Source organism: Leptopilina heterotoma, unplaced genomic scaffold (assembly GCF_015476425.1).
Source record: "Leptopilina heterotoma isolate Lh14 unplaced genomic scaffold, ASM1547642v1 Lhet_14, whole genome shotgun sequence".
Lineage (NCBI taxonomy): Eukaryota > Metazoa > Arthropoda > Insecta > Hymenoptera > Figitidae > Leptopilina > Leptopilina heterotoma.
Genome location: NW_025110859.1, coordinates 2542710 through 2569263, shown reverse-complemented (window position 1 = coordinate 2569263; position 26554 = coordinate 2542710). Strand labels below are relative to the sequence as shown.

Genomic DNA, 26554 nt, shown 5'->3' with positions numbered 1-26554 from the left:
AAATTCTAATTCTAATTCATAGAAAAAGTGAAAAATATTCAAAGTTTAAAATAAAATATTAGAAATATTCAAAGAATAAAGAAAGGAAAATTCAAAAATATTTAGAGTATAAAATTGAAATTTTAAATTGTAAATATTTATTTATAGTTAATATAAATGTAAAAATTGAAACTCTCAGTTGGATTTGAAATTAATGACAGAAAATTTTTTCCAGGTGCGACAAATGGCGCAAACAGCCCTAATTGCCATCGTTGAGCGTGGAATTTTAACGAAAAAACAACTCGAGGTCGAAGTCTGTCCTGTGATTCTCAATATGACCTATTTGCAAATTGAGTTTCTCAACACGGCTATTGTTGTAAGTTGACATTTTTTTATTAGAGATAAAAAAAACATTGTTTTTTTTTGTTCATTTTTATTGAAACTTCGCCAAATCTTTGTGAGGAAAGTGAATTTTTCGACTAGAGAGTAAAAACTTTTTTTGATTATTTTGTTATAGAGAGTAACTAAAAATAAAAAAATAAAATTAATTTCTTGAGTGAAATAACTTTTTCTACCTTAAATAAAAATAATCTTCTTACTCTTATTTTTTTTTGTTAAACAACACAAAGTTATCTACTTGAAAAAAATTCACTTTCCGCCTTTTTGGCAAATAAAGAATTGATTCTTTTTTCCATCGATGTACATTGTGTCTCTAATAGAAAATACCTGTTTCGTTATACGATAAAAATCTGTAATTATCTTGTCTAGAGGGCAAAAGTTGATTTTGAAAAATGTTAAAGAAGTGTTTTCAGCAACTGAAGAAATCGAAGAAAAAGAAGAAGAAGAAGAGGATCAGGAACAGGAACAAAAAAACAAGATCGATAGCGGATTCTGAATGAAAGACATGGGTAGTGAGATGTTCATTTAGCGTTCGCGTCTCACTACCTTGTCTTTCATGCAGCGTTCGTCTTCCCTTCAACTTGATTCATCTGAAGATAAAGACGTACTTAGCCAGAAAAAAAACTTATTTGAACCAAGATACGAGAAAAAAATTTGAACCAAAAAAGAAGAAAAGAGATAAAAATTACATAAATCGTAATGAAAAAAGACAAAAACAAAAAATAAACTTTCACGAGAAAAGACAAAAAGAATCATCAGAAAAATTGAAAAATTAAAGTAATTTTTATGAAAAAAAAGATTGGAACAGAATTTTTACTAAAAAAGAAATTTTCACGAATTGGAACAAAGTGTGGGCATGCTTTTACCATCAAAGTTGGTTTGTCATAGAGATTACCTATCACAGCCAGCTTTGATGAGCAAAATTGTGTTCAATTTCAGCGAAATTGTGTAAATGCTTAAAAAAAGGACTTGAGAGAATTGAAAAAATATATTATCAAGCTGATGATAGAAAGTGAAAATTGAGCGATGGGAGAAAGAAAAAGAAGAAAAAGAGAGGAGCACAAAAAGTACTTTTGCGGTCCAAAACATCAAATTGGTTGTGGAATGTTTTAAGTCATATCACAGCCACTTTGATGAGCTTGGCCCGTAGAATTTATCGACTCGGAATATTTCAACATCTTGGGAAACTCTTTTTGAATAAGTAATTTTTTTTCTCTAAATGAAATTTGAAAAATGGAAAATATTCTCATTTTCTAATAATTTTTTTTATGTTAAAAAGAAGATATTTTTTGTTTTAATTTTCCCAAGAAAATTATTCACGAAACAATTGTCAATCACCAACAAATCATAAATAACAATATTATTTGTTACTTTTTAAATTTTTGTTTTGTTATAAAATATTCTTGTTCTTTTCGTTATTATTTTGTAAATATATTTTTTTCGGTTATTATTTTGCAAAAATAGTTTTCCTTTTATTGTAATTTTTTTTACTTTTATTTCGTAAAGATGTATTTTTTCCAATATTACTTTTTTACTATTTTTCTATTGTTATTTAGTAAAGATATTAATTATTGTGTTTATTATTATTTTGCAAATATATTTTTCTTTCGATTTATATTTTCAGGCCTCGGATATTTTCGACTTTTTTCGACTTTTTTCCGAATATTGCAATAATTTTTAGTATAAAATGCAAATAATTTTCGAAATTTACAATTGAAAAAAGTTTCAATAAATATTAAAATTTTGTAAAATTTAATTGAAAATAATTGATTTTTTTAAAAGTGTTTTATACAAATTTTTAAAAACAACTTTTGAAGAATATTAATTGCAAATTTTGAAAATAATTGAAATTGAATTCCTCGGAAGAATTTAATTTGTAAAAAAAATTTTAATATATTTCGAATAGATTCAATTATTTTCTAAAATCTTAATAAATCCTTCGAAACAATTCAATTATTTTTATAAATAGCAAAATTCTTCGCAAGAATTCAATTATTTTTATAAATAGTAAAATTCTTTGCAGGAATTCAATTATTTTCAAATATTTCTGTAACATTCAATTATTTTCTAAAATTTTTAATAATTTCTTCGCAACAATTCAACTATTTTTATAAATTACTAAATAAATTTTCAAAATTTACAATAAAAAAAGAGTTTCAATAATTGAAATTTTGTAAAATTTAATTGAAAATAATTGATTTTTTTCAAAGCGTTTGATAAAAAATTTTGAAAATAAACTTTAAAAGAATTTTAATTGCTAATTTTGAAAATAATTGATTTCTCAAAAATTTTAATGTAATATGAACTTCAAGTGTAAATTTAAAAATAGTAATTAATGAAAATTAGCTACAAAAAAATTATAGAAAAATATTTTTGATAAAAATAATTCTTAGAATTTTTGCATTCTAATTTTTTAAAATTCAATTATTTTCAATATTTTTAAATACAAATTTTCAAAAATTTAAATACATACAAAAAATAATAACATTAAAATTTTTTACAATTTTTTTTAACATTTTAACAACATATGACTTTTTTAGATTTATCAAAATTTTGGAGAAATCGCGTTTATATTAATAATTAAAATTCTTTAAAAATTCAATTATTTTTTTAATAGAATTTACCAAATTTCAATTATTTGGAAATTTTTCAATTCTATATAATTGAAAAACTATTATCTTTCATAAATTATTTTAAAAATATTTTTGAAAAATTAATTTTAAGAATTTCTTTATTATAATTTTTTGAAAATTAATTAATAACTTAAAAAACATGGGACAGTTAGAATCATTATAAAGAACTGAATTTTTGTATTTAAATAATAAATCTGTTTATATTGTGGTCCTTTGGACCCAAGGTCACAATATAAACAGATTTATTTGACAAAAATTAAGGTCCTGAAAACATTCTAAATTGTATTTAAATAATTGAATTCTTTAAGAACTTTCGGAAAATTATTAAAAATAATTGATTTCGAGAAGAAGTTTGATTAAAAATTGTAGAAAATAATTGAATTTTAAGAGAATTAAAGTTGTAATTTTTAGAAGTTATTAAATTTCAGAAGGTTTTAAATAGAAATTTTTTAAATTTTATTCCCGTATAAAAACAAACAATAAGTATTTAAATATTTATTTAACGAAATTATTCAAGTTTTAAATAATTAAATTTAGAAATCAGTGATAAAAAATAAAATTTTTATGACGATACTGAATTAAATAAACGATTTTTTCGACTTTTTTCTATTTTAAATCGACTAAAGCAACTTTTTTTTGCACCTTAAAGTCGATCCGAGGCCTGTATTTTGTAAAAGTATTTTTCTCTCCATTATTATTTTCTATTAATATTTTTCTATTATTTTATTATTTGGTAAATGTATTTTTCTTTTTCATCTGAAGAATATTTTTCTTTTTTATTAATCAAGATGGCTACTTGAGCCCTCTCGCCTCGCATTTGTTTGATCCTCTTTTTTTCCAGGTAGATTTCCAAGAGGAGATTTTTGACTTCGGGGAAATAATTATTAAACGTTGATCCAATCGTCAAATTGGTTGTGGCGTGTTGCTTTCTGACATTCATATCACAGCCATTTTTGACGAGTTGGATTACGTTTTTCATCGTCAACTTTTTTTTGCCTCAAGAAGGAAAACGCCGCGCAGCGCACGAGAAACATTTCTTTCAATGTTTGCATCGCTCACAAAGTGGCTGTTGTATGTTGATATTTTAAATTCATATCACAGCCAGCTTTGATGAGCGTTGCGGCACTTGATTCTTCATCGTTCATAATAATGCCGAAAATAATAATTAATACAATTAATAATTTTGCTTTTTGAACTTGAGCTCTTTGATAATTTCGAAAACACCTTTCGATTCAAAAAAAGAAAGAAAAAGAATGAATGAGGTTCCACCGCACAATTGTTTTGCAGGGAAAAATCTTTTCCTGGACTGTAGATAGGTATTATAAGAGTGTGTACGGAACACGGCACTTGGACTGTACAAAGGCGAGATCGATTGTTCCACCCGTCAGAGTGGTTGTGATGTGGTACCTCGACTCATATCACAGCCAGCTTTGATGAGCGGAACGGTACGATAAAAATCTTCTGCATGTGCAGTACTTTTTTCCTCAATTTTCCTCTTCATTACTTCCTGTCCCTTTTTACATTCTCTTAAAAATATCTATAGATATATATATATGCGCGCGTCAATCTTGAGAAGACGAAATGTATTTTAAGAATTTTCTTCCTTCTTTATTAACTTGCAATTTTTTTCTCTTTTAGTAAAACTGAAAATCAATTTCGTTTACCTAATTGTGAATTTTTTTTCTCTTTAACAGCTCATGAGTAAATTGGGACCATATCTAGGAAGTGAAGTGTTGGAGACTATTTTGCTGGACAGATATTTGGAACTCTGTGAGGACGAGAGATTTTTCGTGAGGAAAGTTTGTGCCTCATATTTAGGAGAGATTTGTGCGAACATCTCGAAAAGTATAGTCTATGAAAAATTGGTACGTTCAATGGTTTTAATTATTTCATAAAAATAACTAATAATAAGGAAAAATAACTAATTATAAAAAAAATAAATAATAATAAAATAATAATTAATAACAAATAATAATAATAAATGCAAAAAATTAGTAATTAAAACATTAAAAAAACTATTACTTCATTTACTGAAGTAAATGATTTTTTTTTCAAAAAGCTATTAAAAATAAATTGACAATAAATTAATGGATTTTTTTTCTTCTATTTCCAGCTGCCGAAATATATAAATTTGTGTATAGATGATGTGTGGGGCGTAAGAAAAGCATGCGTCGATGTGATGCTGTCAGTTGCTTCCTGCGTTACGATTTACAAATATCGAATGATACTCTCAAAATTATTGATGGATCAATTATCGGACGAATCAAAATGGGTGCGAACATCAGCTCATCAAATTCTCGGTCCTTTCATTTCAATTTTCGCCACACAATTCAGTGGCTTAAGATACAATCAATTTGGAGATTTTGTCATGTCCCATAATCAAGGTTCCGAACTCAGGCAAAATATGTAATTATCTTTATTTCATTAAGAAGAAGAAAAATTAATTTAAAAAATATCTTCATTTGAAAAAAGTATTTGTAATTAAGAAGAAAATATCCCGTTGATTGGATAAATAAATTGATTTTTTTTTCTCTTACACAGAATACCGTCAACGAAAAACGAATCAGTCGTTGGACCAAACGATAATTTTGCAACTCCACTTGAACAGGAAATTGGAATTATTGGAATTGATACCTACACGTCTAATAAGCGAAATAAACGAAATCAATCTGTGTCCAAAAATGATATGATGTTCTTCCCACTTACTGGATGGCTAGGCGAAATTGTAGAGGTAAATATTCTTCGGCTTCCTCTATTTTTCTTGCAACCATCGAATTTATATTTTTAAGTCTCGGATCGACTTTAAGACGCAATAGAAAATTATTAATTGTTTTCGTAGATTCAGAATTTTTATGAAAATTTGACTGACTATTCTCTCAGTTTCAGAAAATTTGTTTACTTTTTCCTTCTGAAAATTCTAAAATTTATTATTTCTTCAAAAATTGCTACTAAACTTCTTTAAAAGTCAATTATTTTCTAGAATTTATAATTTAAATTCTTTTATAAATCAATTTTTTTTAATAATTTTGAGAAATTTCTTTAAGAATTTAATTATACCAAAAAAAGATTCACTTCAGAAAAATACAAAAAATACGTCTAAAATTTGTTTTAAATTTAATTTCACGAAATTTTTATTATTCGAAACTTTTCATTTAAATTATTGCCCAAAAATAACAAAATATTACTAAGAAATATCTAATTTAAAAAAAACTTTGAATTAATATTTTTCGTAGAACTAAGTTTACAATACTGTTAATTAAAATTATTTAAAATTTAAACGTTCGAAAATTTCCATTAGAAACTTTTTGAAATTTAATTCTAAAAATTTCTACTAATAAATTTTCCAAAATTAAATTATTTTTGGGAATTCTTAATCCAAATTCTTTTCTAAATCGATTGTTTTTCAATTAAATAATTTTTTTAAAATAATTTTTAGAAAATTCTTTGAAAATTTAATATTAAAAAAAAAAGATTCACTAAAAATTATTAAAAAAAAGAATTACCTATTGAATTTTTGTCAAATTTAATTGAAAATAATTGATTTTTTAAAAGTGTATTATAAAAATTTTTAAAAATCAACTTTTGAAGAATTTTAATTGCAAATTTGATAAATAATTGAAATTAAATTCCTCGGAAGAATTTAATCTTTAAAAAAATTTTTAATGTATTTCGAATAAATTCAATTATTTTCTAAAATCTTAATAAATCCTTCGAAACAATTCAATTATTTTTATAAATGGCAAAATTATTCGCAAGAATTCAATTATTTTTATAATTTGTAAAATTCTTTGCAGGAATTCAATTATTTTCAAAACATCTTTAATTGAATTTCTCGGAAGAATTCAAATATTTTCAAATATTTTTATAAAATTCAATTATTTCCTAAAATTTTAAAAATTTCTTCGAAATAATTTAACTATTTTTATAAATATTAAATACTAAATAATTTTTTAAAATTTACAATAAAAAAAGAGTTTCAATAATTGAAATTTTGTAAAATTTAATTGAAAATAATTGATTTTTTTCAAAGGGTTTGATAAAAATTTTTGAAAATAATTGATTTCTCAAAAATTTGGAAATTTTTCAATTCTATATAATTAAAAAACTATTATCTTTTATAAATTATTTTAAAAATATTTTTGAAAAATTAATTTTAAGAATTTCTTTATTATAATTTTTTGAAAATTAATAAATAACTTAAAAAACATAGAGAGTTAGAATCATTATAAAGAACTGAATTTATTTATATTTAAATAATAAATCTGTTTATATTGTGGTCCTTTGGACCCAAGGTCACAATATAAACAGATTTATTTAACAAAAATTAAGGTCCTGGAAACATTTTAAGTTGTATTTAAATAATTGAATTCTCTAAGAACTTTCGGAAAATTATTAAAAATAATTGATTTCGAGAAGAAGTTTGATTAAAAATTGTAGAAAATAATTGAATTTGAAGAGAATTAAAGTTGTAATTTTTAGAAGTTATTAAATTTCAGAAGGTTTTAAATAGAAATTTTTTAAATTTCATTCCCGTATAAAAACAAACAAAAAGTATTTAAATATTTATTTAACGAAATTATTCAAGTTTTAAATAATTAAATTTAGAAATCAGTAAAAGATCAGAAGAATAAAAAATAAAATTTTTGTGACGGCACTGAATTAAATAAACGACTTTTTCGACTTTTTTTCTATTTTAAATCGACTAAAGCGACTTTTTTTTGCACCTTAAAGTCGATCCGAGGCCTGAATGTTTAATTTTCAGAACTTTTAATTAAAATTTTTCTCTAAATTAATTATTTTGTATAATTTTCAGAAAATTTTTCGAGAATTCACTTGTTGAAACACAAAAATTTCATTTTTTATAAAAATTTCAACTCTTTTGATTCTTTTCACATTTTAAGCTTTTAAAGTGAAAAATTTAATTCAAGGGCAATGTTCACCGAAAAATAAAATTTTTGCAAAACAATTTAAGACACTTTAGAAAAAAAAATGTACTATGGTTATTTTTTATATTTTGTAAATGAAAATATGTAGCATTTTCTACTTAAAAAAGTACTAGTTTGTTGCAATCTGTAAAAAAAAAGTCTTATACGAAAAATTCTATTTGTTTCCAGAGCGAAGAACAAAACGACAGTTCAGGCGAGTCATCAGGAGATGACGTAAATAAATTCAATCCTTTCCAGTATTACTACAATCCACCGGAAATGCCATTAGATCTGGAATTGGTCCGCCCGAGTGATAAATCATCACAATCGGAAGATATACGAAAAATGTTTGACGACTATTATGATTTGGAGTATGAAAATCAAATTTCGGATATACAACCACCAGTGGATGATTCGGCAGTGTCGCCGTCGTCACAGCAACAAGAAGAACCACAATTGGACAAGGAAAATTTAAATAAACCTAGCGAAATTTCTATCGAAACATCATCATCATCATCATCGAGTCCAGAGAGCAATAATTTAAATTCTGATTCTGAAAATACTGATAAAACTGTAGATAATTCAAGTACAATAGTCGATCAAGAAACGGAAAAATCAAATGAAGAATCATCAACAAATTCCGAAAATATCGATGATAATTCAACTCAAACAATAACGAGAGTAATAAAAAAAGATTATCCAGCAGCGTCGTCAATGGAAAATAATACTCTTCCATCATTATTAAAAGGGACAAAAGCGAAAGACGAAAAAACAGACGAAAGTGTACCTCAATTTTTAATAGCTCGTTTTATATCGATGGCCGATCCAGCGCCATTATTTGATTATGGAACCGAACTTCACCATCAATGTGCCTTCTATTTTCCCGCCGTTGTCATGACACTTGGCAGGAAAAATTGGTTTCAATTGAAGAACGCCTATCAAGCATTGGCATGCGCTGTACAATGGAAAGTGAGATGTACACTTGCATCGAGTATACATGAGATTGCATTAATATTAGGCGAGGAACTCACCAGCACTGATCTCATGCCAATTTACGATGGTTTCATTAAGGATCTCGACGAAGTGAGAATTGGCGCGCTAAAACATCTTAGTACATTTTTAGAGGTTCTCAGGCCAGTTAATCGGCAGAAATATTTATCAAAATTGTCTGATTTCATTGTTCCTGACAATGAAAATAATTGGAGATTTCGCGAGGAATTTGCCAATCAATTATTACAAGCTATTTTACTTTATCAACCGCAAGATATTTCGGAACATATCGCACCATTGGCGTTGCAATTGCTGCAAGACAAGGTGGCTGCTGTGAGGCAAATTGCTCTTCAGTTGGTGAGTTTTCTTTTTGTTCCTTTTCTTAATTAATAAATATCAAAACTTGAAGTAGATTATTTATTATTTCGGGTGAAATACTCAAAAATATTTTTTCTACTTTACAGTAAAAGTAATTTTTATTTTTACTATTAATTAATATTCATTATTTATTTATTAAGTTAATAATTAAATAAATTAAATACTAATTAATAATTATAATAATACTGGTGAAATTTCCATTTATGTTAAGTTTTATTTAACAGAATTTTCAAAAAATTGTTAGTAAAAAAATGTCTGTATTTTCATTATGAGTATTAATGATGGTACTTTTCAATCGAATGTATATTTAATTGACAAATATTTTAGTTTAAAGTAATTAAGCCGCAGTTTTATAAATCAGAATTAAAAAAAGTTTTTTTTCACTAAATTTTAATATAGAGGAATTTTTTTTTCCAAAAATTCAATTATTTTCAAAAGTAATAAAATTTTTCGCAGAAATTCAATTATATTCAAAAATTTTTTAAAATTCTGGTCATTTCAATTATATCTTTAAAAATAATAAAATTCTTCTCCAAAATTCAATTATATTCAAAAATTCAAAGAAATTCTCGTCAAAATTTTAATTATTGTTATAATTAATAAAATTCTTTTTCAAAATTCAATTTTTTTTAAAAACTTTAATAAATTTCTTCGCAAAATTTCCAGGCGCGGATTCAGAAGCAAATTTTGGGGGGGGGGCGATCGCCCCATTCGCCCCACCGTGGATCCGCGCCTGAAAATTTCACAGGAATTCAATAATTTACAAGATTTTTAATTCATTTCTTCGATTCTTCGAAATAAATCAATTATTTTCATAAATAATAAAATTTTCACAGGAATTCAATTATTTAATATAAAAAATTTCAAAATTTTTTTCGAAAAATATCAATTATTTAAAAAGAATTTAATGAAATTCGTCGCAGGAATTCAATTATTTAAAAAAAATTTAACAAAGTTCTTTCAAAGAATTCAATTATTTTTAGAAATACACTGTAAAAAAAGTTGGTGTAAAATAACACGAAACTTGTAATTTCACACATCAAAATTATAGGTTGTACGTAGTAAATTTATTTCGTTCCAAAAGTAGTTTTACTATTCACAGTATTTTTACATAATATGACTATGTAATTTAACAAGTTTGTGTAAATTTACGTTGTCCAACATTGGAAAGTTTGGTCACTATGTCCCACATGTATTTTTACATTGCGTGTATTTCTACACTTTGACGTAATATTACGTCGCACGAACTGTACAATTACATGGCGAATGTAATTTTCTTATTCCTTTAAAATTTTCAAAAAAATTTCAAGTTTTTATAAATAACTCTAAAAAAGTGTACATAATGTACATTTATAGAAAGTATATGCTAATTTATAAGTAAATAATAATATTACAAAAAGTTTTGGGCTATATTTCATAAATACAAAAAGTTACGACTGAAAATATTATTTCAAAAATATTTGCAGGTTATGTAGATTACAGTCGGCGTGTAAAAATACCACGTCGGACATAGTGACCAAACTTTCCAACGTCGGACATAGTAAATTTACACTAGATTTTTTTACAGTGTAGTAAAATTCTTCACCGAAATTCAATTATTTTTATAAACTTAAATAAAATTCGTTGAAAGAATTAAATTATTTTCAAAAGGAATAAAATTTATCGCAAAAATTCATTTATGTTCAAAAATTAAAAAAAAAATTCTTGTCAAAATTTCAATTATCTTTATAAATAATAATTAATAAAATTCTTTAATATTCAGTTATTTTAAAAAAAAAATTTTAATTCTCGTCAAAATTTCAATTATTGTTATAATTAATAAAATTCTTCTTCAAAATTCAATTATTTTTAAAAACTTGAATAAAATTCTTGTTAAAATTTCACAGGAATTCAATAATTTATAAAATTTTTAATAAATTTCTTCGAAATAATTTAATTATTTTCATAAGTAATAAAATTTTCAAATGAGTTCAATTATTTAATATACAAAATTTCATATAAAGTTTTTCGAAAAATATCAATTATTTAAAAAGATTTTTATAAAATTCGTCGCATGAATTTAATTATTTAAAAAAAAATTTAACAAAGTTCTTTTCAAGAATTCAATTATTTTTATAAATAATACAATTCTTCACCGAAATTCAATTATTTTAGAAAAATTTTAATAACATTTTTGGCAAAATTTTAAATTATTTTCATAAATAATAAAACTTATCGCAGGATTTTAATTAATTTTTGATACAATATTTCAATCAAATTCCTCGATAAATGTAATTATTCTTTAAAATTTCATTAAAATTTGTTAATAAAATTCTTTATGAGAATTCAATTTTAACAAACATTCAATTATTCAATAAACTATTTATTTTTTAATTTAAATAATTGAATTCTTATAGAATTTTCTAATAAAAATTGATTAAAACTGAATTACCGAATAATCGATTTATTATTTATGAAAATAATTTAATTATTGCAACGAATTTTATTACAATTTTTTCAAATAATTGAATTTTATTTAGAAAATTTACTACTTTTTAAAAATAATTGAATTCTTGCGAAGGATTTTATTAGGATTTTTGTAAATAATAAAATTTTTTTTGAAAAATTTCATGGTAATTTAAATTATAACAAAACATGAAGAAGAAAACTCGGAGTGATCGCCTTCTTTATGTTTTGTAATAATATTCTTATAAATTGTTGAATTTCAAAAAGGTCTGAATTTGAATGTATTGAAGAATTTTAATTCCTACGGAAAAATAATAATGATTAAATATTTATTTGAAAAAGAAATTATTGATGTTTTTGAATAATTTTACAGTTAATGAAATTTGTAAATAAATGTAATAGAACATTTTTTTGAGTTTCTAATAATTTTTAGAGTGAATCAGAATATTTTTTAGGGTCAGGGAAAAAGTGAGAATTTTGTCTGGAAATCAGGGAAAAGTCAGGGAAAAATAAAATTAAATATTTGTGCAACCCTGTAATAATTCCAACTAAAAGTTTCTAAATAAATAAATGTTTTAACTACACCTTCTAAATAAATACAGATTTTAAATAAAATTTATAAACTAAAACCTCATTTTAATTTATTAGCATATTTAATTAAATTTCTATTAATTCAGTTCAATTTTTAAAACGTAAATTTGTTAAAAATTCCTAAAAATTAATCAAATTAAAAATTCTGTTAAATAAAACTTTTTATAATAAATTATTATATTTATAAATAAATATTTCTGATAAATAATTTAAATTTTTACAATTTTTTTTTTTGTTGACAAAATTAAAAAGAAATCAAATAATTTCTCCTCTTATTCAAATTTTAAATATTTTTGAACTAAAGTTTGTACGTAAATACAAATTATAACTAAAACGTTTAAATAAATAAAAATTGTTACTAAAACTTTTAATTAAATAAAAATTGCAACTAAAAAAGTTTTTAAATAAATAAAAATTTTAAACAACTGTTATAAACTAAAACTTAATTTTCATTTATTAGCATTTTTAACAAATTTCTATTCAGTTCAATTTTTCAATCGTAAAATTCTTTTAAAAATTCTGTTAAAAGAAAATTTTTTGTAATAAAATATTTTATTATTTTTATTATATTAAGTAAATGTTGGAGATTTTATTTTTCACTAAAAAACGTTTGTCACTAAAATTTAATTTTTTGTTTGTGATTGCAGATAACGCAAATTACAAGGTTCCTGGGGAGTGAAGAGCCTTTGGTGATAGCTTTGATACAGGAGCTCAATCATCAATTACTATTAGATCATCCATTAATATTCAGAAGTAAATGGAAATGTAGACAGACTTATGCTCTTATTTGTTCGCAACTCATTAGTACAGAATCAATTAACTTATTAATTTTCGTCAATGAAATGCTCCCTCATCTTTTCATTTTGTGTGAAGACAAGGTACCAAATGTTCGTTTGGTTGTAGCTAGGACTTTAACAAATGACATCTTGCCCTTGAATAGTGAGTACAATTTTCATTATAATTATTATATATAAAAATGTAAATTTATTTTTTTATTTTAATAATTCTCCGACTATATTAAAACAAATATTTTTTCATACTTAATATTTTAATAAAACTAACAATATTTTAAAAATATTTTAATATTTCGGTTCGATTGCAGTTGATAGGTTCAATATCGAGAGGACGTGGCAGGCTATCCTTAAATTAAAGCAGGATACAGATCGCGATGTTCGAGTTTTAGCGGGGGCTAGTGATCCGAAGGAATCAAACGACCAGAGTCTTAACCATACATTTCTTTTAGACGCTTTCTAACATAAATTCAACTCGTCTCCACAGCGGACCATTTTCCGTCAAGGATACACGAATTAAAAAAAATATCTCTCACTAGGAAGAAAAAAGAAACCCTTTAAAACAATGCATTCGTAACGGTGCTTTTCTTTTGTACACTTAAAAAAAAAATTTCACTTAAAAAAAAAGATTAACAAAGCGTGAATTGAATAAAAATAGTGACGAACATTTTTTTAGAAAAATCAATTTTTTACGGCTCTCAAAAAGTAGCCATTTTTTTGTCAATAATCCGCTGATTGGCAAAAGACAGTGTGAATGTTAGAATTTGTTTTTTGTTTTTATCTTTTATTCGAAAGGCAATAGAATTTTTAATTTTAACTCATCAGTTGCGTTAAAATAATATTGTTAATGTCTTACAAAAACTCAATGAGTAAACATCGAGGTAAAAAAGAAACCAGTTTTTAAAATGAAACTTTCCGTTAAGTAAAAAACTAAGTATTAAATGGAATTTTTGCGGTTCGTGTCTTTTTTTTTAATGAAAAATAAATTTATAATTCAGCATCATATCAAAAATATTCTACCGAAGCTTAAAAAAATATACATAATAAAAAAGAAATTTTCCAGTTTTTAAAAAAAGTACGTCCAAGGTTTTTTGTCCAAAAAAATTTCCTTTTTATAAGTAAATGTGAGCGTCAATTGCTGCCGACTTTTTTTTTAGCGCTTTGCGTCCAGAAAATAATTGCATTTTTTTAGCACACTCTAGTTATATAAAAAATCGTGTACAATACAATTTTTAAGGAAGAAAAAAAAATGTCAAAAAACTTTTACAAAACAAAAAAATGAATAAAATAATTAACTGAAAGTAGATATTGCCTATGCAAATTTCCCGATTCTTTTCTGTCGTTTTTGTAAAAGGAAAAGTTTTTTTGTAATAAACAATTTAACACCAATTATTTGTAATAATAAAAAGGAAAAAAAAACTCTTCGGTCACGATATTTGAAAAGAAAAGGTTGTTTATTTTTATTTATAATCGTGATATTATCTTTATTATTAACGTGATTATTATAATTGTCGATCTGGATGCAAAAAAAAGGGAAAAGCCGATTCTGACATATTTTTTTCCTCTTCCTCCATATTTCGTTTTCCACTCTCGAGAGAGAATAATGCTCGATTTACTGTGAATATTTGCGCATTTGGAAGGGAGGTATCGTTTAATGTGTACAATAATATTTTATGTATTTGGTAAATAAGACGACAAATAAATTTCAAGCAATTTGTTACATATTTTGTTTTTTCTTTTCATTTTAATTTCGTGTAAATTTATTATTTTGTATTTGTGTATTTCAAATAATGAATTTATATATCTTTTTCAAATAATTTTACGTTTATTTCAAAAAATTTCAAGTATAATTTTATATTTATTTCAATTTTTAAATAATAAATTTATATTTATTGTCAAGGGCACGAAAAATTTTAATTTCTAAACTTTTGAAAAGTTAATCGTTAATTTTATTGGGTGATAAATAATTTTTTTTTTATTATTCCACACTCGGAAAAATGTTTTATTTAAATTTAAAAATCGCTCTTCGTTCTATTTTAAGTAGAGATTTTTTTTTTAAATATATTTCAAATAATTTCGATTTTCATAATAAAATATTTTTGAGTAGAGGAAATCTTTTCTTGACAATATTTAAGCAACAAAATTAATATTAATTTCTTTATTAATATAAATAAAGTAAAAACACAAATTCAATACCTATTCAATAGTAAAAACTATTTACTTTAGACTTAAAAATATATTTTTATAAATTCCAGTCAAATTTCCATTTAATTTTTCTTTTAAATTAGAATTTTGTCTTAAACTGGAAATTTTTAGTTTCAAATTTATTAGGAAAGAAAATCAAAAATATTTCAAGACTTTCTATTATAAATAAAAAATAAATAAATGACAAATAATTATTTATTTCAGAAAAAATTCGTAAAAGTAAAAATAGAACTTAAAATAAAAAACTAGTAAAAATTGAAATAGAAAAGTAAGAGTTGAAATCTTAAAAAATTATTATTCATTAACAAATACAAATAAAAAACAGTAAATCTGTTTTTACTAATTATTCCTGTAGAATTTTATTTTTAATGAGCCCAGTTTGAATTTTTCTTTCTCAAAATTTTAGTGCAAAATAATTAATAGAAATTTTGAAAATTATTCATTTAAACTTTTTTTTCACATTTTCTTTTTAATTTAAATTCATTTCAAGAATATATGTCCTTTTTGTTTAAAAAGTAACTTATTTAAATTGTTAAAAACAATATTAATTAACAAATAGTTAACTTTTGTTCCTCTCCACCAGAAAAATTTTTTTCACGTCTACTTTTTTATTTAGGTTCATTTGATTAATATAAGAATGTAAGTATAAGTACTTAGTTTAATTTCACAACCAACCAACCAATTTATTTACATTTTATATTTCATTTATAAATTTAATTTACAATTATAAATAATGATTTTAAGTTTTACTTATTTAATTATTAAAGGTGGAAGAAGTTACCAATCGTAACAATTCCACCTTTAATATTAATACCGAATGATAAATTCCCTTCCTTTAATTATTGAATTATTAATTAATAATGAGAAATAGATATTGTCAGTGTAACAAATATTATTTTCAACTGCTGTAATTCTGCTAATAATTTCAACTATCATTAACTCTATAAATAAAAAATTATTATTAAAAAAACTGTTTTTATATTTTTTGGTACTTACTCTTTATTTTTCCAAAAATGACTGGGGAAATTGAACATAAAATCGTCTTCTCGAAAATGCGTCGCAATCTCGATAGCTATTGCACGTCATATTCAATTAATAAATTTTTATTAATAAATTGAAGGCTATTGAACTCACTTAGGCAGAAGGAGAAAAATATTCATAAAGGAAAGAAGAGAAGGGGAAAGGCTCAATTTTAATTTTGTACTTATTTGGTCGTTTTGAGAAAAAGATAGACAAGGACGAAAAGAAAACAATTCTCTCAACAATAACAAGGGTCGTTATCCCCTTGTTTACAATAGGGGATTAACTTTTCTTTCTAATCATGTTTAAAAGGCTACGAAATATTTAAATGAATAATTTTCAAATTTTCAGTAATTTTCCATTAAAATTTTAAGAAAAAAAAATTCAAAAACTACTCAATAAAAAATAAAATTTTACAGAAATAAATAGTAAAAGTATTTACTGATTTTTATTTATATTTATCAATAGATAATAATTATTTTCAAAAAATTTAACTCTTACTTTTTTATTTTAATTTTTAGGTACTAGTTTTTCAATTTTTAATTCTATTTTTTTTTCAAATAAATATTTATTTGACTTGAAATATTTTTCATTTTCTTTCTTAACAAACTTGAAATTTAAATTTATAGTTAAAGAAAAATAATTTTAAGACTAGTTAAAATTTAACAATTTTTTTAAAGTTTACAGTAATTTTATACCATTAAAATTTTAAGAAAATTAAGAATGGCAAATAGAAAAGCTAATAAAATTCATTAACAATTGTGACTAAATATATTTTTATTTTCAATTTATTTTTAAAAATTTTTAATTATTATAATTTTATAATTTTCAATTTTTAGTTTTTTTTTATTTTATCTTTATTTTTGTTTTTCATTGTTACTAATTTAAATTTTAAATAAAATATTATTTGTCTAGAAATATTTTTGTTTAATTATTCTAAAGAATTTGGAATTTCTAACAAAATTTATTAAAAATTTTCAAAAAAATAAAATTCCTTAACAACTGCCCAAGGACGTAAATTTTCTTATTTACAATTTCCTGTAATTTTCCACTTAAAATTCATGGAAAGAAAGTAAAATTACTAAAAAAAACAAAAAGTAAAATTTTAGAATAAAAATTTATTAAAAAATGTTTTATTTTTAATTCTTATTTTTATTTAGTTTTAATTTCTCCTATTTTTTGCAATGCAAGAAAACAATATTGTTTATAATTTTATGAAAGTATTTTTCAATTTAAAGACAATCTATAATTAAAATTTTAATAAAAACTTCAATGAAAATTAATAAAAATTTGATTGAAATTTATAAAAATAAATAGCTTTAATTCTTATTCTGGATATTAGTTTTTATTTGAATATTGAATTTGTGTTTACTGTATTTATTAAAGAAGAAATTAATATTAATTTTAATTCTAACTTTTATCTAAAAGAAAAAATTATTTATTTGTAATATTTCTGACTATTTTTATTTGAAAATAAAATTGTTTTCTAATTTTATTTGGAATCTATAACTTATTTTTTTAATGTACATAGTAATGATGTTATCACTCGGTCGATAAATTAATAAAAACGATGAGATAGTCGATCACTCGGAGTGATCGACTATCTCATCGTTTTTATTATTTTTTTTATGATTTATTTTTTTTTAAATAAATGTATTAGAAAAAAATTTGTTTTAACATTTTTTATTTAAGAATTAAAGTTGGTTAAAAAAAATTTTAAATCATAGAAAATATGTTTAATAATAATTTTTATTAAATATTTTTCCATTTTGAAGACATAATCTATCTATAATTAAAATTTCAATACGAAAAATTCTAATTTTATTTAAAAAGAACTTACATAAAAATTGATAAAAATTTGGAAGTTATAAAAATATATTTCTTGTAGTTTTCATTTTAATACGAAAATTTAAATTTTAAATATAATAAATTTATTTATTTATAATAAATTTATTATATTATTAAATTAAAATGTGAAAAATTTGAATTTTAATGATAAGTTTTAAACGTAATTTAAATTATGAAACTTACCTAAATACTCCACTGCTGTGAACTCGATGAGTGTTTTGAAAAATGACCTTCAAAATGTAACTGATATTATAATTTTGAATTTCAATTTTCTTAGCTTAATTATCTGATGTCTCTTTGGTTTTATTACATACCTTGAAAAATTTTAGCCAGAATAAAATATTTAATTTTTAAATTCATATTCAAATAATAAAATAACCTTCTTTTATTATTTAAAATAATTATTACCATTTTTTTCAATTATTTATTTTAATTTATATTTTTAATTATTGTCTTGAATCTTATTTTTTATTTTATTTTTCTATTATTTAGTAATTAATAAATTATAAAATTTTGACCCAAATTAAATAAACGGTTCTTTCATTTTTAATTTTATTATTAGTTATAATTATAATTTTTCAATATTATATTTAGAATTATGTTCAAATTTTATTTCTTATTAAAATATTTTTTTACTTTTATTCTAATTACTCTAACTTTCAATTTCAATTATTTTATTAGAATTAAGTAGAAATTTCGACTATTTTAGTTTAAAATTGAAAAAAATATTAAAATGTACGTGAAGAACTAGAAAATTTAATTTATTATAAAAGAATAGAATTTATGAAAATAAAAACTAATATTTTCGTGGAAATAATTTTAAATCACAACAATTAATGTATCAAACGAAAATTGAATCTAACGTGTAAAAATTTGTTGGCCCTGAAAAGGGCCGATTGTATTTTTTTGTTTTCGTTTGTCGTGCGGAAAAAGGAATTATTTAAGCCTTCTTCTCTGTCTTCTTGGGCAAAAGAACTGCCTGAATATTGGGCAGAACTCCACCTTGAGAGATGGTAACTCCAGAAAGAAGTTTATTCAATTCCTCGTCGTTCCTGACGGCCAATTGCAAATGTCTTGGAATGATTCTCGATTTCTTATTGTCTCTCGCAGCATTACCGGCCAATTCCAAGACTTCAGCAGCCAAATATTCCATGACAGCTGCCAAATAAACGGGCGCACCAGCTCCAACACGTTCAGCGTAATTTCCCTTACGCAAATGACGATGAATTCTACCAACAGGAAACTGTAGTCCAGCACGACTTGAACGTGTCTTTGACTTTGTCTTCGCTTTTCCTCCTTTACCACGTCCAGACATTTTTAATTACTTTTTATGTTCAGCGAATAAATTTGGTCGAGGATAACTGATTGCTCAGTTGTTCGAGTCGAATGATACTGAACCGTCGCCGAATTTACCCGCTTATTATATACTCCCCGATGCTACGAAATCCCCACCAAACAGTTCGTCCACTGTACGCTGATTGGTGCGCCATCTTCCCGCCAAACTCAATAAAAAGAACGCGCATAACGCTCAACACCGCATTCAGTCTTTGATTTTTGTCGAGTCTACATTTGTGTCTGGAAGAATAATTTTCATTCGAGATGGCTCCCAAAGCAAGTGGCAAGTCGATTAAGAAGGCTGGTAAAGCCCAGAAGAATATTTCAAAGTCAGACAAGAAAGTGAAGCGTAAGAAGAGGAAGGAAAGTTACGCTATTTATATTTACAAAGTGCTAAAACAAGTGCATCCCGATACTGGAGTTTCCAGCAAGGCAATGAATATCATGAACAGTTTTGTTAATGACATCTTCGAGCGTATTGCGTCAGAGTCCTCTCGTTTGGCGCATTACAACAAGAGATCAACAATTACATCACGGGAAATTCAAACTGCCGTGAGACTTTTATTACCTGGCGAACTTGCCAAGCACGCCGTCTCTGAAGGTACAAAAGCTGTGACAAAATACACCAGCTCCAAGTAAATCCAAAAAGAAAATTTTTTGGAACGAAAAATAACACATCAATCGGCCCTTTTCAGGGCCACCAAATTTTTACACGTTGGATTACAATTTTGTTCTCTTAATTATCTTTTTAATTTATTCTATTGAATAAATGTCAACAAAAATTATTGCGGATATTTATTAAATTAAAAATACTATATTAGTTAAAATCAATTGATAAAAATACTAATAATTTAATGACTATTCTGGAAATATTTTTTTATACAAATTAAATAATTATGTTGTTAAATGTAATTAATTAGTTACCAATAATTAAAGTAATTTAATTGATTAGTTTATAAATTTAAATAAAATTTGAAATTTAATTTGCCTGATTTTTAATACTCTGATATTATTATAATATTATCTTTATCAGATAGGTAATAAATTAAGAATTCAATTAATTTCAGTTGAATTAAACAATTCATAATGAAATAAAATAATTAAGTATAATATAATAAAATTAATTTCAATATGATTAATATTATAATATTACATAATTTAATATTAATATTATTAAAAATTATAATAAAATGAATTACAAGGCAAAATAAAATTTACTTCAAAATAATAATAAAAACTACAATAAAAAGAATTACAAAATAAAAAATTAAATTAGTTTCCAAAAATAATCCAAATTAAAATTTAATAAAATTTATTTCAAAATAATGGTAAAATTTTATTAATATTCTTATTAAAAACTACAATAAAAAGAAATACAAAATAAAAAATTAAAATTGAATTAAATTAATTTCTAATATTATTAAAAATTATACTAAAATAAATTTCAAAATAAAAAAAATTAAATTTTAATCAATTTAATTTCTAAAGATAGTAAAATTTTATTAATATTATTAGAAATTTTAATAAAACATATTATATTCCAAAATAATGAAAATTTATATTTATTGAAATTAATTACAGTATGATAATAAAATTTTATTAGTATTAAAAATTTTTAATAATAATAAATTAAATTAGAAAATAAAATTTTAATGAAATTAATTTCAACATTTCAATAAAATTTTATTATTATTATCAATAATTGTAAAATACAAATTACGAAATAAATATAAAAGAAAAATTGAAATAAATAAAAGAAAAATTGAAAGAAATTAATTTCCATATAATTAAATTTTAATGTTAATTTAAATAATAAAATAATGCATAGAATACTTTGAGATTATTAGGAAGTTAAAAAATTTATTTTTAAACGAAGAAATTAGTGAAATATTCTTAAATTGAGGGATTCGTATAATATAATTTAGAAATGAAATAAACGGTTTCAAGAAAGTATAAGTTTCACCTTCAATTAGATATTTATGTCTTGAAATAATAAGAATAACCTTCGTCGACAAATTTTGAAAACAAAACTCAAGTGAAACGTTAAGCTTTATAAAGTTTTCTTGAAATATTAAAATATTTGAAAATAATTTTAGTTTAATAATTAATTAGTATTATAATAAATTAAACTGTTAAAAAGAATTTGTTTAATTAATTAATTATTAGCATTATGATATTAATTATTCAGTTAATACCATTTAAATATTTAATTTAAATTAAATATAATATAAATTAATTAAAAGTATTAAAGCATCATAATAAAATTATAATTAAAAAATAAATTTTTTAATATAAATATTTTAATTATATTTCTTATTATTACCTAAATTATGAAATTAAATCAAAATGGCGAAATAAATATTAAATAATTTATAATAAATTAAATAATTTTCTATATATAAAAAATTCGTTCGAAGTATACGAAGTTAATAAATTAATTACAAAAACTCTAATTGAAAAATTGATTGGAATTCACTAATTCAAATTAAAAAAATATTTTTACTAATTCAAATTTAGAGAGTTTAATATTCAATTATTATCTAAAATTTTAACTGAAATTCATATTTAAATCAATTTTTATTAGAAAATTCTTAGAGAATTCATATATTTAAATACAAGAATAAATAATTTATTGAAGAATTGGATGTTTTTTTTAAAATTGAACTCTCATATAAAGAATTTTATCAACAAATTTTTAAATAGGTAGTTAAAATTCTTTTGACGAATTTTAATAACATTTTTAAGAATAATTTCACTTTTCGAGAAATTAGATTAAAATTGTATTAAAAGTAATTGAATCTCTGTAAAAAATTTGATTGAATTGAGAATAGTTTTTGAAAATAATTGAAATTTTGGAGAAAAATTTTATTACCTATTTATAAAGATAATTTAAATTTTGAAGAGAATTCTCTTTCAAACTTTTGACCATAATTAAATTTCTGCGAAGAATTTTTATTACTTTTGATATTTTCAAATTATAAATTGAATTCTTATTCGAGACGAATTTTAATATTTCTTTTTAAATAATTTGTGAAAACCTACAAAGTTTTTTATTATTTATGAAAATAATTGAATCTCTTTAAAAAAATTTGATAATTTTTTAATTTGAATTTTAATATTTCTTTTTAAATAATTTGTGTAAACCTACAAAGTTTTTTTATTATTTATGAAAATAATTGAATTATTGCGAAGAAATTTATAAAGAATTTGTAAATAAATAGAATTTCTGTGAAATTTTTATTATTTAATTAATTCATTCAAAATTGAAATTTTACAAAATTTCAAATTACAACCTTTTGAAGTTTATCTATTTATGAAAATTGTAAACGTAACTCTTTTAAAATTGAATTAATTTTAAAATATTTAAGAATAAGCACAATAACTTTAAAAAATTATATCAGGATTCCGATTAAAATTCGCTGACTTTTCCAGGTTTTTTCAAGGTTTATAAAATTCTCTACAAAAAATCTTTTAAAAATAATTGAATTTTTGAAAAATATAAATAAAAATGATCAAATTTTTGAAGAATTTTAATTATAATCAGGACCGCATGATTTCTCAAAAATTTTAATAAATTTTTATTTATATTCAGGGTTGCTACAGAAGTCTGTTTTTAAATTTCCATGACTTTTCCAGGTTTTCCAGTACCAAATCTGATAAATTTCCAGGTCACCTTTTGAACATTATAAATTAGAGCAATTTTTGAAGAAAAATTGGCCTAATAATAATAAATTAGAATTTTTCTGTATTATAAAAATATTCACGTTAGATTATCTCTATTTGATTATTAAAGCACAGACAGGGTGTCTACTGAAAATATGACTTAAAATTCCAGGACATTCCAGGACAGATTTTTTAATTTTCTAGGACATTTACATGTGTAATATTATTTCATATTACGATTAACATAATGTAAATTAACCTACTTGAACAAAAATATTAATTTTATTATAAAAAGAGTTAAAAATCAATATTATATAATATAGATATCAGATTCTTTAATCAAACGACAAATTAAAATTATTTTTTGATGGATCAAAAAAATTATTTTTTTAAATTTGAGTAAAATTTTTAAATTATTGAATATTTAAAAGCAAAATATGGAAAATTCAAGGATATTTCAGGACATTTCCAGGAATTCCAGGACATTATTTTTTAAAAGAAAAAATGTAGTAAAAAATATTAAGTGGAATAAAATTCCAGGCATTTCAAATTTCCATGACATTTCCAGGTATTCCAGACCATTTTTTAAAAAATCCCTGACTTTTCCAGGTATTCCAGACCTTTTTTAAAAAATCCCTGACTTTTCCAGGTTTTCCAGGTTCTGTAGCAACCCTGATATTGTTCGAAGATAATTAAATCTTAAGAAATTATTATAAAATAATTCTAATAATTTGTTCTTCAAAATATTTTAATGGAATTTTTCGAAAATAATTGGATTTCTTAAAATAATTTTTGTATAGTTTTAAAACACTAATTAATTTTTTGATGAATTTTAATTAAAAATGTTTAACATGACTATATTCTCCTAAATGTTATAAATAATTCTAAAATGTTATTATTTTTGGATATTTTGAATTTTAAAAAATTAGAAGCTAATTTTCATTAATTTTTACTAAAAATTGTGGTATTTGGTTGCAATGTTTGAAAGAAAAGTCACAATTTTTGAAAATATGTCGAAATGTCTTAATTTCCCTGAAAAAAATTTTTATCCTCACATTTCCCTGTTTTTACTGACATGTGGCCACTCTGATGAAGGAATTAAAAAAAATTGAACATCAAAAGTTAAATAACTGCATTGAAAAAATATAAAATTCAAAGAAAAAGTTAAGTTTGAATAGAGAGATTAAAAAAAAACTACAAAGAAAATTACGAAATTACAAAAACTACTTTTAAAAGTTAATAAATTCGAGTACTAAAAACTTACATTCTGAACATGAAATTATTCTCAATGTAGAAAAAATTGTTGGCCCTGAAAAGGGCCGATTGATGTTGGGTTTTTTTTTCTTCTTTCGATGTCAACTGTGGAAAATTAAGCGCGTTCACCACGGATACGACGAGCCAATTGAATGTCCTTTGGCATAATTGTCACTCTTTTAGCATGGATAGCGCACAAGTTGGTATCCTCGAATAAACCAACCAAGTATGCTTCGCTAGCTTCCTGCAGGGCCATCACAGCTGAACTTTGGAATCGCAAATCAGTCTTGAAATCCTGAGCAATTTCACGCACGAGTCGTTGAAATGGCAATTTACGAATCAAAAGTTCTGTACTCTTTTGATAACGACGAATTTCCCTGAGAGCAACAGTTCCGGGCCTATATCTATGCGGCTTCTTCACTCCTCCAGTTGCTGGTGCACTTTTTCTTGCAGCTTTAGTGGCAAGCTGTTTCCTTGGCGCTTTTCCTCCAGTTGATTTACGGGCAGTTTGCTTGGTGCGAGCCATTTTCTTTTCGTTTTCAGATGACAAATGATGTTTACTGAACGAGAGACAACACGAGAATGCTTTGACCGAGACGAGAGCGTCACTTATATTGCGACTCTGCTATTCGCTGATTGGTCGGCTTGGAATGGGAGGTGGAAAAAGTTGAAACACTTTCTCTAAAGAGGGGGTACCCTGCTTACCGTTACTATAAAAAGACGTGTTAAGACTGTGAGTTTATCATTCTCTGTTCTCATCTTGTTCGTTAAAAACCTGTTTCGTTACTAGAAAAAAAAATGACCGGCCGTGGAAAAGGAGGAAAAGGATTGGGTAAAGGAGGAGCTAAACGTCATCGCAAAGTTCTTCGTGATAACATCCAGGGTATCACAAAGCCCGCAATTCGTCGTCTGGCTCGTCGTGGCGGAGTTAAACGTATCTCAGGCTTGATTTACGAAGAAACACGTGGTGTATTGAAAGTATTTTTGGAAAACGTTATCCGTGATGCCGTCACTTATACTGAACACGCAAAAAGGAAAACTGTCACTTCAATGGACGTTGTTTACGCTTTGAAACGCCAGGGACGTACTCTCTACGGATTCGGTGGTTAAATATTCCTCCTTAACTGCAAAAAAAAAAACATCAATCGGCCCTTTTCAGGGCCAACAAATCTTTTCACTGTGAGAATAATTTTTGTTCAATTTTTACTTAATTTTCGAATTGTTCGATAAGTGAATATAAAATTTAAAAAGTGACCACAAGTAAGGGAAGTCAGGGATTTTTAGTAAATGTGCTGGAAAAAATTAAATTTTTAAAATTCATGAGAAAACTCTAAATTTTGATATTTTTTTTATTTGACTCGTAAACTATGAAATTAACACGAATTTGAATACAAAACCTTCAGTTTTTTTGTTTCTGACAATAATTTCTTTTTAAATAACTTAATTTTTCAAGAACTATCATAAAATTATGACTTATAAATTATTTAACGAATAACTTTTATACAATTTTCATAAATTAATTTTCATAAATCAATCTAGTGATTGATGAAAGAATTTTAGTTAAAAATACAAAAAAAAATTTGAAGTTTGGAATAGTTACAAATGATTCCAGAAATTCAATTATTTTTAAAAGTTATAGAAATTCATCGCAGAATTTCAATTATGTTCAAAAATTTTTGTTAAATTCTCGTCAAAATTTTAATTATCTTTATAAATAATAAAATTCTTCATCGAGATTCAATTATTTTTAAAAATTTTATTAAAATTCTTGGCAAAATTTCACAGGAATTCAATATTATTTATAAAATTTTTAATAAATTTCATAAGTATAGTAAAATTTTTACAGGAATTCAATTATTTAAAATACAAAATTTCACAAAATTTTTCGAAAAATATCAGATTTGTTTATAAAATAATTCGTCGCAAGAATTCAATTATTTAAAAAAATTTAACAAAGTTCTTTTCAAGAAATCAATTTTTTTGATAAATAATAAAATTCTTCACTGAAATTCAATTATTTTTATAAACACAGGATTTTAATTAATTTTTGATACAATATTTCAATCAAATTCCTCGATAAATGTAATTATTCTTTAAA

General features: G+C 23.4%; 5 protein-coding genes across 12 annotated transcripts in view; 3 read left to right on the top strand and 2 right to left on the bottom strand.

Annotated features, from left to right (window-relative positions):
* LOC122497978 (serine/threonine-protein phosphatase 4 regulatory subunit 1-like) overlaps window positions 1-14855 on the top strand; it is a 595496-nt gene extending 580641 nt beyond the window's left edge. For all 8 annotated transcript variants that reach the window (XM_043605432.1, XM_043605431.1, XM_043605433.1 and 5 more), the window contains 7 exons: window positions 215-355; window positions 4706-4876; window positions 5125-5417; window positions 5553-5742; window positions 8126-9283; window positions 12988-13279; window positions 13443-14855. In XM_043605432.1, the coding sequence (XP_043461367.1) occupies window positions 215-355; window positions 4706-4876; window positions 5125-5417; window positions 5553-5742; window positions 8126-9283; window positions 12988-13279; window positions 13443-13594 (2397 nt within the window). In that variant the 3' untranslated portion in view covers window positions 13595-14855. The remainder of the gene's footprint in view (window positions 1-214; window positions 356-4705; window positions 4877-5124; window positions 5418-5552; window positions 5743-8125; window positions 9284-12987; window positions 13280-13442) is intronic.
* Window positions 14856-19087: 4232 nt separating this feature from the next.
* On the bottom strand, window positions 19088-19618 carry LOC122497977 (histone H2A-like). Its single transcript, XM_043605430.1, has one exon. The coding sequence runs from the start codon at window positions 19517-19519 to the stop codon at window positions 19145-19147; it is 375 nt and encodes a 124-aa protein (XP_043461365.1). The 5' UTR covers window positions 19520-19618; the 3' UTR covers window positions 19088-19144.
* A 108-nt stretch (window positions 19619-19726) lies between these two features.
* LOC122497976 (histone H2B) lies at window positions 19727-20237 on the top strand. The gene has a single exon (XM_043605428.1). The coding sequence runs from the start codon at window positions 19804-19806 to the stop codon at window positions 20176-20178; it is 375 nt and encodes a 124-aa protein (XP_043461363.1). The 5' UTR covers window positions 19727-19803; the 3' UTR covers window positions 20179-20237.
* Window positions 20238-24549: 4312 nt separating this feature from the next.
* Window positions 24550-25055, bottom strand: LOC122497974 (histone H3). The gene has a single exon (XM_043605426.1). It carries the CDS (start codon window positions 24980-24982, stop codon window positions 24572-24574), a length of 411 nt encoding a protein of 136 aa, XP_043461361.1. The 5' UTR covers window positions 24983-25055; the 3' UTR covers window positions 24550-24571.
* A 174-nt stretch (window positions 25056-25229) lies between these two features.
* LOC122497975 (histone H4-like) lies at window positions 25230-25623 on the top strand. Its single transcript, XM_043605427.1, has one exon. The coding sequence runs from the start codon at window positions 25255-25257 to the stop codon at window positions 25564-25566; it is 312 nt and encodes a 103-aa protein (XP_043461362.1). The 5' UTR covers window positions 25230-25254; the 3' UTR covers window positions 25567-25623.
* Window positions 25624-26554: the final 931 nt, after the last annotated feature.